Source organism: Cucumis sativus, chromosome 5, assembly GCF_000004075.3.
Source record: "Cucumis sativus cultivar 9930 chromosome 5, Cucumber_9930_V3, whole genome shotgun sequence".
Lineage (NCBI taxonomy): Eukaryota > Viridiplantae > Streptophyta > Magnoliopsida > Cucurbitales > Cucurbitaceae > Cucumis > Cucumis sativus.
Window position 1 is genome coordinate 21,905,009 of NC_026659.2, and position 16,184 is coordinate 21,921,192.

The 16,184-nt window shown below is 34.2% G+C and overlaps 4 protein-coding genes across 5 annotated transcripts; all 4 read right to left on the minus strand.

Moving 5' to 3' along the window:
* Positions 1-285: 285 nt before the first annotated feature.
* LOC101216887 lies at positions 286-2,956 on the minus strand. Of its 2 annotated transcripts, none has more exons than XM_011657075.2 (5): positions 2,482-2,956; positions 2,266-2,380; positions 2,103-2,184; positions 1,943-1,994; positions 286-561 (listed from the first exon to the last, which is right to left on the minus strand). In XM_011657075.2, the coding sequence occupies exons 1-5, from the start codon at positions 2,824-2,826 to the stop codon at positions 547-549; spliced, it is 609 nt and encodes a 202-aa protein (XP_011655377.1). In that variant the 5' UTR covers positions 2,827-2,956; the 3' UTR covers positions 286-546. The 2 variants fall into 2 exon arrangements, with proteins under 2 accessions (XP_011655377.1, XP_004142769.1); XM_004142721.3 differs by having other exon boundaries at positions 289-565; positions 2,482-2,954.
* Positions 2,957-4,902: 1,946 nt separating this feature from the next.
* LOC101217125 (cystinosin homolog) lies at positions 4,903-8,545 on the minus strand. The gene is made up of 9 exons (XM_031886118.1): positions 8,388-8,545; positions 8,149-8,280; positions 7,936-8,068; positions 7,363-7,452; positions 7,135-7,259; positions 6,196-6,238; positions 5,756-5,873; positions 5,619-5,668; positions 4,903-5,403 (listed from the first exon to the last, which is right to left on the minus strand). The coding sequence occupies exons 2-9, from the start codon at positions 8,265-8,267 to the stop codon at positions 5,257-5,259; spliced, it is 825 nt and encodes a 274-aa protein (XP_031741978.1). The 5' UTR covers positions 8,268-8,280; positions 8,388-8,545; the 3' UTR covers positions 4,903-5,256.
* Positions 8,546-9,940: 1,395 nt separating this feature from the next.
* On the minus strand, positions 9,941-10,858 carry LOC101214562 (early nodulin-like protein 1). The gene is made up of 2 exons (XM_004142792.3): positions 10,427-10,858; positions 9,941-10,344 (listed from the first exon to the last, which is right to left on the minus strand). Exons 1-2 carry the CDS (start codon positions 10,614-10,616, stop codon positions 10,043-10,045), a joined length of 492 nt encoding a protein of 163 aa, XP_004142840.2. The 5' UTR covers positions 10,617-10,858; the 3' UTR covers positions 9,941-10,042.
* Positions 10,859-11,392: 534 nt separating this feature from the next.
* On the minus strand, positions 11,393-15,779 carry LOC101214807 (uncharacterized membrane protein At3g27390). The gene is made up of 10 exons (XM_004142793.3): positions 15,471-15,779; positions 14,549-14,657; positions 14,259-14,454; positions 14,019-14,155; positions 13,437-13,725; positions 12,708-12,814; positions 12,503-12,626; positions 12,217-12,412; positions 11,895-12,138; positions 11,393-11,802 (listed from the first exon to the last, which is right to left on the minus strand). The coding sequence occupies exons 1-10, from the start codon at positions 15,625-15,627 to the stop codon at positions 11,544-11,546; spliced, it is 1,818 nt and encodes a 605-aa protein (XP_004142841.1). The 5' UTR covers positions 15,628-15,779; the 3' UTR covers positions 11,393-11,543.
* Positions 15,780-16,184: the final 405 nt, after the last annotated feature.

A 16,184-nucleotide genomic window follows, 5' to 3' on the forward strand; every position in this document is an offset into this window, starting at 1 on the left:
ATGATCTAAAATTTTGTTATAATAATAACATTTCACAAAGTTGAAAACATCAATCTTCTTTAATCCTGTGTAATTATGGTCAAGAGATAGAAATGAAAACACACATATATAAATGTCATGTAGTATTTAAAAAATGTTGAATAGAGGAAACAAATTAGAATATGAAGCATATAAACCCAAAATTTCAAAATTGAGGGGCTAATATGGTCATATAAAACTTTTGACAATAACAAAATTTGTAGCTTCCATTCTCATAATTCATGCTCACATCTTTACCCTTTAAAAGGATCATAACCAAATATCTCTCAACTAGTTATTGAATAAGAAATAATTTCATTGATGATTGCAAAATTACAAAGAGAAAGGAACCCAGAGGAGATTAGCTTTTTGGATCATGTAACTTATATGAATTTATACAATTTGATCTATTGCTAAATATACATTTATACTAAAAGAATATTGGATCTTATACATTAGTAAATTCTTCCTAGTGAGAGTGGGATTATATCCGATCTGCTAGCTGAGGGAATTGTTCCAGAAGCCAAGTTACACCTCTAATGGCTGTCTGTAATGGAAGAAAATGGATCAAATTATGACAAATACAAAAACTCAGAAACCATCTTTCTCAACAGGAGGAAAAAGAAAAACTATTTTCATCCATGAATGTAAATAAATACTACTGTTACATTGTAGTAGGTGAAGCTCAGGCATAGATTGCTGTAAGTAAATAAAATCCATTGTAGATTTGTGATTTATATACTCGTAGCAGTGTAAAATAAGATGATATAAAGCAGAAGAGAATTGATCAAGTCAAAGTCAAAACTCCGATTCGTCTGTATTTGAAAATCTAGAAGCCACAAAGTCGTATGAGTGGAAAAATTATGCAAAGGAAATGACTATGGCATGTTCAAAGAAAATTCTTTAGTGGATTTGGAAATTGCAAGAGAAACTGTTCGGTTATTAGACATAACATGTGCTGCTACTACATACACATCAACTCCCACGAATTTTATTCCATATTTGTTGTGGCAAAAGGCTTTAAGCAACTTTCGTTGAGCAAAAATGAAAAAGACATCCCTCTACAAGAAGAGACTCCAGCGAAATAGAAATAGAAAGCAGGAATCTATCAAGAAGGGTATAAATTAATTATTCATGGCTGATATCAATATCCCTAAACCCAAGAAAATAAATAGAGAGCACTAACTCATTTTTTGCATCACCAAGGATCCTCATTTTAATTAGAGGAGTCTCACATTTCAATTTAAACGAACATCTATCCAGCATTTAGAAATCTCTAGGCCTCTCGATGTTCTGTATGATTTATCAATGTGCTATAATTTTAAGCCTAACTTCTGTTATATATGAATAAAATCTCTAAGAAACAAAATCAATTGAAAACAACATGATAATCGTTGTAATAGTTCAGTATCTTTGGATATTTCCTACGAGATTGTGGCAGTAATCGTTGTAATAGTTTGTTTGCTAGTAATCTAAAACCGCAAACAAACTCCTCTCTCAACCACTCATAAGGCTAAACACTCCTTCATATCAAATTCAACTTCTTCTATAAGCAAAGACAGCTCCATCATCTCAAATATTGTGGATTTTATAAACATCAAAAGACTGTACTTCGAAACAACTAGACATGAAAACGAGTTAATGAATACGACATGACACTTCAAGGTCATCACTTTTGGGGATATAATTGATTATTTCTGTCAATCACAAAAATAGTTCATAAGAACTAAACTCCACCAACACTAATTGGTCCTAAATTGTCCCAAACATATGAAAGAAATCAGCCTCAAAAGCTTAAATTACTCGATTATTTACCTTCCTAAGAGATAGAAACAATGTATAAGTATGATTAGAGAAGTAGAAGGAGCACCTACATCTATGGACAAGGAAAGACAAATAGAAAGAAAAAGCAAAATTAACTTACCAAAGCCATCTCCCCAGGCTTGAATGCAGGCTCAACGCTGTCTCTTGCATAGCTGTAAATTGAAACAAAGCAAGTAAACAACTTAATTAGCAACCGAAGTCGAGCTACTAAAACTGCATATTTCAACAAGGTGAAGGAAAAGAATAGAACTATTACTTACATAATTTGTTTCTTGCCATCAACATCAGCCAAGCGATAAAAGCTGCATCCCTTACTAAAAGGAAACTCTTTCCCTTTCCATTCTACAATGAAAATTTCAAACAATAATCACTGCAAGAAACAAATGCACTAAAACTCAATGTTATATATGAAATCAAAGTTACCTAAATGCCAAAGTACACCCAGAGCTGATGAGTCTTCGGTGGATATATCATCAATAACAAACTGAAGATCCTTACTGATGGAATCGTTAAACTTTTTGAAGAAAAGAAGAATGTCCTGCATGAATTGGGTCACAAAATCGTCGTAAATATCGCATAAATCCAAAAGGGGTTATGTTATTACGAGCTGAGGAATTGATAAACGAGTCCATACCGTACCTTCCGACCGACGAAAGGGCGAGAAAAGATGAGGTCCTCGTAAACGCAATTCTCAGCAATGAGTGGTTCAACGGAGGCGAGGTCATGGCGATTGACTCCGTCGTAAAAGTCCCTTACGACATTAGAAGCGGATCGGAGGGTGTCGAGAGGGGCGTCGGTGGGTGGAGATGGAACGGTGACGGCCGGATTGTCGGAAGAAGAAGATGAGACGCGAAGAGGGGAATAGGGTGCGGGTTTGGGAATTGAAGGAGAAGTGAAAGAATGGGAAATTGGAAATGGAGAAGGAGATTTTTTGTGGTTGAAAATGGGAAGGGATGGGGATGAAGATGATAGAATGGAGTTCATCGGCGCCGCCGTCTCTTAACCTGAAATGTAGCCACTCGTCGACTTCTATTTTGCTCCACAAAAATGGTGAGATTGGCTGATGCTTCCGTCCGCACAATAATTATTGTTATTATTATTCTTCCTTTTAAAAATGAAAAATTCTGCACTCAGCTCTAAAAGTAAAAGAAGAGAAATATTATTGATGGGAACAAAATTCATAAAATTGAAAAATGATCTTAGTTCGATACTAATTGATATCATTGTTACTACTTTCCCGATCGATTAAAAATATTTATTCATGTTTCGTAGATGCTTGAACTGTTTTTGTAGTTATCTTTTAATATGTTTCAAGTGATGTGTCTCAATTGTTGTGAATCTTGCATAATATTTCTTTTCATACTTTAAATATAACACATATCTAATGTTTGCCTTTTCTTACTTCGACGTGCTATTTAGGTTCAAGAAGCATTCGGTGTTAGGGTTGGCACGTATTATATTACTTATTCTTCATCATGAATTTGACGTAACTTTGTGCTTGCAGCACAACATTATGTGATTGTGGCTACAACTCGTGTGAGTAGTTTGTTGAGTATTGTATTGATTCCAAACATACTACACTACTTTGGGAGAGCCTAAAGTCGATTCAATCAAGAAGGATTTCTCATCCTTAAGAGGAGTTTAAAGTTTGTTCTTGAAAAAATTCTCATACACTTAGAGGGAGATCAAGTTTCTCGAGTGAACAAAGAGAAGAAGGAAATATAACTTCAAGTGAGAGGGAGTATCATATGCTTAAGGATAGCATAAGTTCTTTAGCATTAATAGTCATATATTTAGGAGAAGCCAAAGTTCTAAAGGAAAGAAGTCTCACATCTAGAGAGAGTCTAGCTGTTCACTAAGTTAGCTCTATGATTGTTACTGTAATCTTGAGTGTATACATATAAATGCAATATTGAAATTGTTTGACTCAATTATATTAGTGTATTATATTTTTTGGGTACACTGTTCCAAGACATAGGTGTCGTGGAACTAAACTAGGCAACTAACTTTTGTGTGATAATGTTACTTCTTCACTCAAATTTTGGGTCTTGTTGACAACAAAAAAAAGTTTAATATTATGATTGGATGTGGATATGGATGCATATAGATTAAAATCTAAATTTTCACTATTAACAATTTGATTATTATATGAAGTAAATCATCAATTCATGTCTTTGACAGTATGTTGAGGAGAAGAATCCAACTTAAAGTCGATTGTACTTTTCTTTAAAAAAACAAAAAAATAAAAGGAAAGATGTCATGTTATTTTCTTTGTCAAGGTATATTATAACTCATATTTTCTCTCTAAAAAAATCAATTTGAGACATCACAACCAACTTTTAACTTTGGAATAATAAAACTTTACAGAATTAACCAATGTTTTAAAACTAATCATTCTCAAAAAATTTCTTCTTCAACAAAATATCACTCTTAATTCTTTTTAATTGTCTACAAAATCTTAAATTTTAATAAAAGAAATAGAAAGCTACATAAAGATTATGATAGAAATATTTGCCATCTCAATATTAAGAAAATTTTGATGAAAACATCCATTTTAATAGTTTTTTTAAAAAAATTATAAAAAAATCAATTTAAATCAATAAATAAACATTTGATTATTATCTAAGTAAACGTGTCCAATATCTAATTATATTTATTCTAGAGGTTTATTTAATACAACAATAAAACAGGAGAATCAAACACAAACTTTGTGGTTATCAATACATTCCAACGTCTAAGCTCTCGTGTTTTGATGCTTATTTTTGTTGTTGTGTTTTGATGCTTATTATTGTATTTCGTTGGTTTTTTTATACGGTCTATTGGAAATATCCACATGTCGATATCAAACCCACGGAAATGTGAAAATATCGATATGTCTACTATGAGTATATGATTATAACTACAAATTGTTAATCAATTGAGTAACAAGATTAAAAAGAAATTAGATACTCTTAAAAAAGAGAGAAGGGTGAGGGATGGGAAAAAACCAACCTTTTCTCTCGGTAGACATGATTTATAAGTCAAAATGAGCATAGTTTATCTTATATAAGATGTGTGGTATCAACATCAATGAACATTTCCATATTATAAAATAAAATAAGGTATTTTAAAGGTTTTTAGAGATTCGAGAAAACCCGATCAGCATAAAATCTCAACCTAGTGAATGCAGCTTAGCTACCTTATATAGTTTACTGCAGATATTTTCATTTTCAAAACCATCCCAAAATAAACAATCAAGAGCGAGCGAAGATATGGATAACAACACAATTCCCTCATATGAAGCAATAGAATACCACTCCACACTCCTAAATATGTTTTATATTTACATCTAAAGCTTCAATGAAATTTGTTTCATCTGTCAAAGTTGACAAAGCTATGTGTTTCCTTTTAAGCCATGATTTGACAAACCTAACCTTACACGTCTTCTGATTGTGGGCGATCTGGAGGTGCGATAAGTGCCTCTCTTGTCTTGTCGTCAGCTTTTTGAGACACAATCGGCCTCTTGCCAGGATATAGTACATAATGTTGAAGCATGAAAAGAAGATCAAAGAATATACTTATCTGCAAAATTGTATAAAACAGCAAATGCATTGTTAGCAGTTGAGAAGTAACAAATCTTTCCCTTCTGTTGTTCCAATGCATAGAAATGGTCTCAAATGCATTGTTAAACAAGAAGTTTTTGGCCTCAACAAAGCCGTAAACAAGATTGAAGTTCGAAGTCCACAAACAAGTAAAGGAAAGAGAACTTCATCATAAAACTAAAGAAGAGTCCATACCAGAGAGAGCAATGTTTTCCCAATATTGCCATAAAAGTTAACCCAAGAATCTGAAAGGAAAAGAAAGTTGAATTTATGTAACCCAGGTAACAATATTCATACGCTACAGCCAAAAGGCAAGGACAAAGATAACATACTTTGATCAATGGACTGCACTGCCATCTGTGCATAATTTGCCAAGCCTCCCAGAAAGTCGAGCAGTATGTTGCCAATGCTGAATCCATCAGTGCTCTTCCGCAAAAAGTTCATGATTGCCTTTATAAATAATACGTTAGGAGTAATCATCAAAACATACACATTTTACCTTGTAAGTTTAACTGGAATAATGCAATGACTTAAACAAAAGATATCAGCTTTAGCCATGATGATTTTGTTGATCCTATTCATGTAAATTTTAAAACAAGTAAAAGCTGGTTTTCTATCCTGTAACACTGATTTTGATTTTTATGGACAGTCACCAAGGTGCGAAGATAAATTATGAACTAATCAACCTAATATTGTCATATGGATTCTGGTAGTATACAGATGGGTCAAGGTCTCTTTTGATAACAACTGTAAACAATTAAGAAATTCTCACCTGAGGTATGTATTTAATAGCCGTCATAAATACTTGAATTGAGCTGCCAACATTAAAGATCTCAATGTTAAAAGGCAACTAGACTTGGGATACTCTACAATGAAGCCATAAATTGAGTGACAAAATAATAAGACGAAGAAGAAGAAAAGAAAAAGTAAAACTGTAAAACTAAAAAGGAAGAAGAGTTTTGTTTGATATGAGGTTGTAAAGCAAGAACAGCCAGTACTACTACCAATAAAAAGAAACCCCCCAAAAAAGACAGAATTCAAAAAGATATTCCCAAAAGACCATCTAGCATCAAGTATGGTCGTGTTGTAGAGCTAGAGTAGGTGGGGAAACATTATCGTATTATTCCATTCACTGTTCCCTTGGCTGAATTTCCTTTTAATAAATTTGGTTTGTTGCCTTAAGGATATTAGTTTTTGCTTCCCAAAGTTCTTTCTGAATTTGGTTAACTCCGAGAAGGTTAGGCTAGAGTCCTTTCAAAAATTGTTTAAAAGCTCAATAGTTAGCTTTCTAGATCAAGGGAACATGCAAATCTTCAAAGATAAACTATAAGGGGCCATTTGGGGCAAAGATTATCTAGGATTATAAAAACAATCTCTTGTTACCGAAATACTATTTAAAAGTCTCCAATTAACTACAGTAAACCACTATTTCAAAACTCCCAATTGGCTACAGTATTTACTATTTAGTACCACTCCCTTGTCGAATTAAAATAGTCTACACACCAAACACATACGATTATAACTATTATAATCCAAACTAAATTAATCTACACCCCAAACACAAACTATTCTAATCAACCTAGGACTATAACAACTCACTCCTTGCCCCAAACACCCCCTAAGGTACTTGTCGAGCATGTACAATACAGCCTATAATTGCAGTGTCTTAGCTAAATATCACATTCAGAAAACTTCTTGAGAACCCACTTACTTGAATATGGAAATTAGCCAGAGCCAAGAATGGCTAGACAGACCAATGAAGAAACAAATTGCAGCAAATATCCATACAACAATCACAATTGTCAGAGATATTTTGGAAACTATCTGAGTTCCGCGCTGTAAAAGTAAAAGAAATCAACATGTGTTACTAAAACCAATATCAAACTAGATCAGGAGACAGAACAAACATAAAATTAGAGAAGAATCCTAAACTGCTCACATCATAGATCACAACTTGGAATAAGGTGATTGCCGTTAACAGAACAGCATGTATTGAGAAAGCAACATCACTTGCAGCAACAGGTATCATCTGAGAGATCCAAGAAAATCAACAACATCAATAGAAATATGTCAAATGGAGTTTAGCTAAACGGTAACTGAGATGACTTTTCTCTCATGAGGTTGGAGGTTCAATCCCTCATCTCGTGGTTGTTGTAATCAGAAAACAAAAGGTGAAAGGATAGAAAACTCAATACATGAACATTTATCGACTAATGAAGTAATCAAGCTAGTGGACAAAGTTAAATTTAATTATATATATAGTATAGTAATACACACTAATACAAATTAAATAGCAGGGACATTGAGTTCAAACTTCCGCATCCAGATTTTACTGACAAAAATATGCTTGTAGTTTTGAAATCCAACACATTAAGTAATTCTAAAGCGGCTAAACACGAGATACATTCAGGGAATGCAACAACTAATTCCAACATCAAAACATGAAAGCACAAGAACACACAACTAGAAGTTCAAGCCTAAAATTTGAACAAAAAAGCAAGAAGGCAAAAACCTGATCGTAACCATATTTGTCAAAGTACTGTTTCTGAACAGCCGAGCTGAAGTAAAGCGAGGCGTTATATATCAAATACGTCGAGTGCTTCGTCAAATTCAACAGCACAAAATCGAAGTTCAGTCCCACGACACTACATCAACAAAAAGAAAATAACATCAAACAGAAGAAGAAATCAGAAGAAATAAACAAAAGGAGATGAAACAAAAGTACCTCTTCCTACGGAAATTTAAGATGACTTGAGGATAGAAACTGATGGACCAGGAAACAAAGGCGAACCATCCGAGAACTTGGTAGGTGATCTCGAGCGGAATCGAATTCCAAGACGCCATTTCTCTTGGTTAACTTAATTCCAGCAAAGGCAAATGAAAAAGAAGAAAGAGAAAACGATGGTCGGAAACTAAAATTCGAATCGCCAAATAAAAACTGAGAAGCAGAGAAAGAGGACGAACGGCGAGAAATGCCGGCGGATGGAGGGAAGATTCACCGGCGGAATTAGGGCCCCACTCTCCAACTAATATTTAAACATTTAAAAGAAAAGAAAAGGGAAATTAGAACTTCGGTGTTCGTTTTTTCCTTTTGGCTATTTTTAAGTAATAGAAAGAAAATGTAATAAGGAAGGGTATGGTAAGTCATTTGGAGTATAATAGAAATGGAATAGAGACGTAAAGAGAGGCCATATTCATAAAACACCTCATTGTCTTATATTATTTCATTCACTTTTTTCCATACGTTTCTGCACCTTATCCATATTTTTGCCTTAATTATCAAACCAAATAAATAGGATCATTACCAAATTTATTGTGAAAAATAATGCCACAATCTAAATACTTACACAATACAAATTTACAAATTAGAAAATATTGATAAAAATATACGTAAAAATGATGGACTAGAACCACGATTCACTACATTATTGACACCATGTCCTACCGAGTTTACTCTAGGATAGGCTGCCACATCATACAAAAATCGTGATTTCCATCTAAGATTTGCAAGTCTTGTTATCAAATAAGTATTAAAGAAGTCATTAGTCTCGTTGTTTCTTTGTTATCAATATAGTGAATCCTACCTCTTATGTTTGAGTTCAATTTTTATTTTCTAACTTCTTGTTCTTTTCTTATTACCTATCAAACTATCCTAAGACTAGTTCACAATTTCTTTTATATGTGGCAGTCTAAAGTAAACGAATGAAACGTGATGTCATGTAGATGAAAATTGTGGACTTGGTCTTATTTAAACTTAGGAATTAGAAAGATATGTGTGTTTGGTCTTTAAGTTCTAACAATCTATTTTTTTTTCCAGCTTTTAGCTCTCTAAGATTAGACCAATTTGGTTCTTGAATTTTCAAAATATATCTTTCTAATTCCTAAGTTTAAAAAATATCTTTCTAATTCCTAAGTTTTAAAAACGTGGAGTTTAAATTTATTTTCAACGACCGTAAAACTATTAATTTTGTTTTAAAAATCAAATAAAATAAATACTTGAGGATCCTTTTATACTTACTTTTAAAAGCTCACCAACTTGAGTACATTTAGAAAAATTAGAGATCAAGTTAGCGTATTCTGGTGAATGTACGGAACTAAAAAAGAGTAAATTTTTAAAACCTAAAAACTAAACTGTGGATAATCAAAATTTGGGAACTGAACAAATGTCATTTTTCTTCTAATTCCTAATTAAAAATACCCATCATAATTAATTTGCATTCACATATCAATTGCGAAGGGAAATATTAGATTAATAAAAAAAAAATATTGATGTTTTCTACAACACTCTTTTTGTATCTCTAATTAAGTAGCATATGTAAATATAGTCCTAATTCAACCAGTAAAGTCATATAGTTTCAATTAAGCATAACTCAATTACGGATGGAATTCTTCAAATTTGATAATTGGATAATTCATAGACTACAATTCACTAATTTTTCTCTAAAGTAATTTAAATTAAAAAGATTTGGGAAAAAAATATGAATTCCAAATAAATTAAATAGAGGGAGAAGAAAAAGAAGCAAAAATAAATAAAATGGAAATTAAGTTTAAATTTTCAACAACTGTCTATAAAAAAAATAAACCCAAACGAAATCTTGAAGATGACGAACAAAGAAATCCTAAAACAGAATGGACAGAGCCAACGAAGCAGAGACCAATTTCATAAACCCAAGCCAAGAAGTTGGAGTCCTCACAGCTGATGATTTCTCGGAGGATTCATCATCCGCCATCACCTTCACGATCATCCTCTGCCCTTTCTCACAATGTCCATTAGCGCCACTGATGAAGTAAAAAGTTCCCGATCGGCTGAATTGGAAGACGGTATTTCCAGTGTTGGAAAAGAAGCTCGGCTGCGTGGAGTTACATCTTTTGTACTCGTCTTTCGTCACCTCCATCACAGAATCCTTCTTGTACCGGAAACCTTGTTTCAAAAACAAAACACAGACACAATGCCAATGAGAAGAAACGGAAATCAATTTATTTTTAAGATGAACGCTACTTACGGACGGCATCATCAGCTTTGAATCTGTTTTCGGAGGCCCAATCATTGTAGATTTTACTGTCATTAGCTGGAGGAACTACCCAGCCTTTAAGGCCACCCACTTGGAATTCAAAAGAAACGACTGTGGAGAGGGAGGTGGTGAAAAGGAAGAGAGTAAGGAAGGAACTGAAAGCCATTGTAGTGAAGTGCATTGAAGAAGGCAAAGTGAATGATTAATAAATTTGGGGAGAAATTTATAGTGGTGTAAATGGAAGTTGAAAGGAGTTTGAATAATGGGCGGTTGATTTTTTTTTTGTTCATTCATGGCTTTGGTTGCACGTTCAGACCTACAATTTAGGGAATGGAGAATGAATTATTGTTTTCTTATTCTGTTTGGATCGTGGGAAGAAAAAAGTGTAATTCTTCTCAATTTTCATTTATTAGTATTTGATTGGAGTATTATCCCACATTGATAAAATTGTCATTGAGCGTCTTTTTTATAATCTCTACGTGTACGTACTGCGATCGCCGAGCTCGGTCGTGTGAGCTTGTAACCCAAATGGGGGCATTGAAGTGGTTGAAGGTTGTTTCGTTCCACCGTGTAGGGTTTGACCGAGGCGACCTCCGGCTTGCCCGTTACAAGTTGGGAGTTGGGCCTTGGGCTCTCGACGTAGGCCGAGAGTCCATTGCTCCTAAAGATTGGTGGGCACCGCGTTAGGCTGGTTCACAGAGCAGCGTAACCACCCACTCTCATCGGTGTAAGGATTACAAGCCGGTTCTCGGTGGCCTATCATTACACAGTCGGATGTTCCCAGTCCGACGACCACTTTTTTCATTTTTCGTTTCTTTTTTTTTTTCCAAATAATATGTCGATGAAAATAGAATGAGCGTAAAAATTAGTGAAATTTAAAGTGTTTGCAACTTCCTAAGGGAATCAACCATGTCACTATGAAGCATTCAAGGCTACTTCCTAGGGGAATCAACCATGTCACTATGAAGCATTTAAGGCTACCTGTTTTCTTAATATAGTTATATAATACGATTCCACCTATCAATCTTTCTAGAACAGAGTTTGAATTTTCAACAGACAACACTTAAATGATAAAGAGAAACTAAAAAGATTACAACCAAAGAAAGAGCTATGTTAACTTGCTTTCCACATCTCTTTCAACTACTACATTTTGTTCTTCATCAGTTTCATCATTTCCAGTTTTATTTTTTAAAGATATCTGCTTTAGAAACCTCCCAATAGCACTCTCTGATTTGGAAATTTTATGTCTACTTGTTCTGCTTCCATCATTTTTCTTCATGATATCTTCAAACACTGCCTCCACAAGACTGCCAAACCGTCGTTTGAACGTTGGGAACTTTGATATTGATCTGGTGATCCCTCGAAGCCTTCATGGTAGACACAAGAAAACCATTTATGGATGTGTTGGAAAATTACCAGAATTCGTTAAAGGATAAACTAAGTTTTTCTAAGTACTTACCTTCGAGCCAATGCCTCGAGTTCGGCACACTTGCATTTAGATTCTGGTGGCAAGTTTATATTTGAATTCTTCATTCTAACGGGATCATCACCCAACAAGACTAGCCTAGAGAGGTAGTCCTCTTCTTCCTCTGAGAGATTTATTGCTTTGATTTGCTCCTTGATGATCAGAAGAGGACTTAGAAACCAATCAAAGAATACATCTTGTGGTCGGTTTGCGGTAGTAATCTCCGTAACATTGTCATCTATATCAATTGAAATCTGAATGAATTTGAAAGTTCTTATATGCTCAAAGTCACCAACCAGAAGGAAATGAAACTTACTCAGAAGTAATCCAGCTGAATCAGCTTTTGCCGAACGAAGGATCGTTTGAAGAATGCAGTAAGCAGGCAAGCCAATGCTAATGACTGTGATATCATTATTGGATTTGGCATGCTCAATATCTTCAAGTGTTATTAATCCATTGGACACAACAATTTCCCCTTGCCGTTTACACTCCTTAAAAAGACGATCGAGAAGCTATACCGAAAAAGAGCAGATTCCAAAATTTTCATTCAACTTTGAAACTTGAAGTAAAGGAATACATTGTTCATTATGAACACAAATTACCTCCAGAGGTTTTAGCTCAAGAATGAGAGTCTTGACCAAATCTGTAAGAGAAGGACAACTTCTAACAGATTGAGATTCTTCTGGTTTAGCTTGTGACTGCATATCCTTCTTTCGATAAATGGGTCTGAAATATGAGGGAAAAAGTGTTATGTCAAGGCTCACTTATGCAGTTAAAAGAGAGGTTTTCTGAGGGTAGGGAAAATACCTAGGAAAACAGGAGCCATTGGCCATGTCTAAGACATCATTGCTGTAGTCATCATAAATGGAAATGGATGCCAAAATATAGCAAAGCCCCAACCAAAAAGAGGATTCCTGCAATCCACATTCAAAAGTTTTATGATTGGTATATCTAGTGTTAGAATGTCCTAAATCTGTTATCAAGTCTTTTAACAACTAAGATTAAGGGTTATATTAAAATTAAGAGACGAAAATGAAGTTAGTCACGTATTTAAAATATATATATTGTTTACGATTTTGCCTAGGGTTTACAGAAGTGAGTTATATTAACCCTTCCTAGAGGTACCACCATTTTACATGCTGAAGATTCCCTCTAATAAAACAGTTCAACTTCAATCTGAAGGTTGTTAACATACTATTAGTAAGCCACGGAAGAATTGATTCTTTACTGTTTACACTTTTCTTTATTTGTTGGTTTCGTAACATCCAAAGATGTATATTTGAGATCTAGCCAAGTTGATTGAATCATATGTTATTATGAACAAATCATGTTTGTTCAGTATATCACACAAGAGCTGAAGAGGGAAGATTCTTAGAACCAACTTCACTGTAAAAGGAAACTTTTGAGCTTATCAGTTAATACCAAACTAAGATTACCCGATTGAATAACAGTGTTTAGAAATGGATATTAGATAGAGATATGTTGAATTTGAAAGAAGGAACGATCGACTTGAAAATAAGAGAAAATGTAGCCAACCTGATAAACGATGACTCCTGCATAAGCACCAAGAAAAATGCTAGATATAATAGAGCCAACAAGTGCACCCACAACAGCTAATGGCCAGAGTAAAATAGCAAGCCCAGCAAATGGAACACATATCGTCTCGGAGAATGGGCCTTTTCGACCGACAAGATCGTGGAATAAACGACACCAACCCTTGAACAGCATAAAAGGGCATTTATACAGAGCAATGAGTAAGATGACTGGTGTATCAACAACAGATCCAAGGATTCCAATTATAGAACCACCAAGGAAGTCAAGTAATCTGCAAGAAACTAACAAAAAAGTTAAGTGATGGATGCTTGTCACTTTTTTGAGAAGAATATGGCATTTAATCCAAGAAGTAATGAACTGTCTTTTGGAAAGCCTTAACACTGAATAAGCAGTACTGTTTGCGTCAATCTTTTGGAACTAGCTGAGATAATCAAAAGTATATACTAGCTTTATGACAAGTATTTTGTAACCAAAACGGTTCATTTGATATTCAAATCAAATCTATATTGCTTTGTTCCTGATGAATCAATAAGCTTAATCAGTTACAAAATGACAATAATAAACCTGATATCATAGTATCCTCCATCCAAGTTTCCCTTTTGTAGTAGTTCCTCCATAGTAGAGAAGTAAGAATGTAAACAAACATCACGAAAATCCCCAATAACCAAAAAGGATCCTTTTATGGTATCCCAAGTTCCATCCTGAAATTCATCATACATGAGAAATCAAATTATACCCAAAGGTAACAGAGAAAACACGAAGGAATACCGTAAATATAATCGAGTTCGAATTGGAAATACATACATACATACAGTGGAATACTTTATCTGGCTTGTCTTCTCGAGCAGCATCAAACGTAGCCATTATTGGAGAAAGAAAGCCATAAATAGCTCCACCTATAGTGCTTCCGAGAGCGGCAAATTCAGGCCATAAAAGCAGTAGAACAGGCAGTACACAAAGACATAAAACGAGTTTAAGACCCCAACCAAGAACTTCTGATCTGCAAATAAGGGGCATGTAATATAAGAAAGATGACTACTTCACACAATCCATTTGGACAACGGAAATGGAAAGCAAAGGTTTATAGACAACACCTTAGAATGCAGTAATATGTCCAAAAAGTTTGGATAGGCCAAAGAAAGGCTATCAAAGTAGAATTTGCCATTGTCATGATTAGGCTTGTCAATGGACTGAAAATCATTCCTGAAATTATTATTGAGGCATTACCGATCAGAGTGACAACCGACAAGGTTAAAGGGTTTGAACATGTTTATTCTAGGAGAAACGTAATAAATCAATGGTAATATGACAATTGAACCCTATTTGACTATGTTTATTGTTGTTTACTCGTGTTTCGTAATCCTAATGAACTGTGGACTTCACTTCCAAATCTGTAATCAAAGAATGTAGTATGATTGATGAGCAAAAGAGTGATCAATTAGACTCTATTGTGTTTGAAAATCACGTGAGACCCACTACCCAATACCATTACAATTAAGATACTTTTACTTATACAATAAGGCAAACAACAAAAAACCGAAAAACTGAAAACCAAATCGAAATTGGACGTATTGGTTTGTATTTGAAGAAAACCAAAGAAAATATTGATTCGGGTTAGGCTTTTATGAACAAACCGAATCAAACCAACGGTATATATATTTATCAACCCTTGAAAGTTAACTCATTATCATTACAGATTAGTATTTTAATCATTGTGGTCTATGTAATTTCTTTAGAAAAAAAAAAAAAGAAGCATTTGTTATGGAGTGTGAATGCTATTTATTTAGAAAAGTGGCAAAAAACTACCAAACAAAAATAAAATTTTGGAAAAGAATGTAAAAAACCGAGAACCAAACAATAACCGATCCAAATAAAACCAACCCATTGGTTTTTTTTTTCTTTATAAAATTGATTGGTTTGGTTTGGTTTTTGTTCTTGTTCTTGTTTGACCCGAAATGAATAAAACCAAAATACATATAAAATGTGGAAGAGTTGAAAAGAAAGGCAAAGTTTGACCTTTGGTAATGCCGAGAAGAAAAAGCAGAGTGAATGAAGGTAGATTACGAATGAAGCTCCACATAGAAGGAAAAGCTTCATTTGGAGCTTTCATCTCCACCCTTTTCGCCAAATCCTTAATAATCCCTTCAGGTGTCTCCAAATCTCTGCCCTCCATTGAAGAATTACCCAAAAACCTTCCCACAAACTCAAACTAAATAAACCTTCAGCCATTGCAAGCATTTAAACAGAAAAATCTGCAGCACACAAATGAACAGAAGTTGCATGGTTTGATTAAGAAACCAAATCACGTGAAACCCCCCATTACAAAAAAAAGTAGATTCATTCATTAGCGATGGCGATTAGACATGGGTTTTAAGAACAGATCTTCAGAAATACCCAGAACGATGGGAAGGATCGAATTGGACAAACCCCATGAAAGAAACTATTCAAGATCACGATTACCATAAGCACGTAGCTACAGTAGATTTGATCAATCAATTCAATGCTTGGTTGCTCACCCAATGAGCTAGCTGTTTGTTTATTGAACAAGTAAGGATTTGAATTCAAATAAACAAAACATAAATAAGAAGAAGCATACCCATCTTCTTGAATAGTTGAAACAACTAAGGCAACAAGTATTACAACAATATTGGAAGCCATTGAATGCTTTCCTTTTTTCTTTATTAAACATACCAAAGAGAGACTAACATGAATTAAACTGTAAAATCTCTA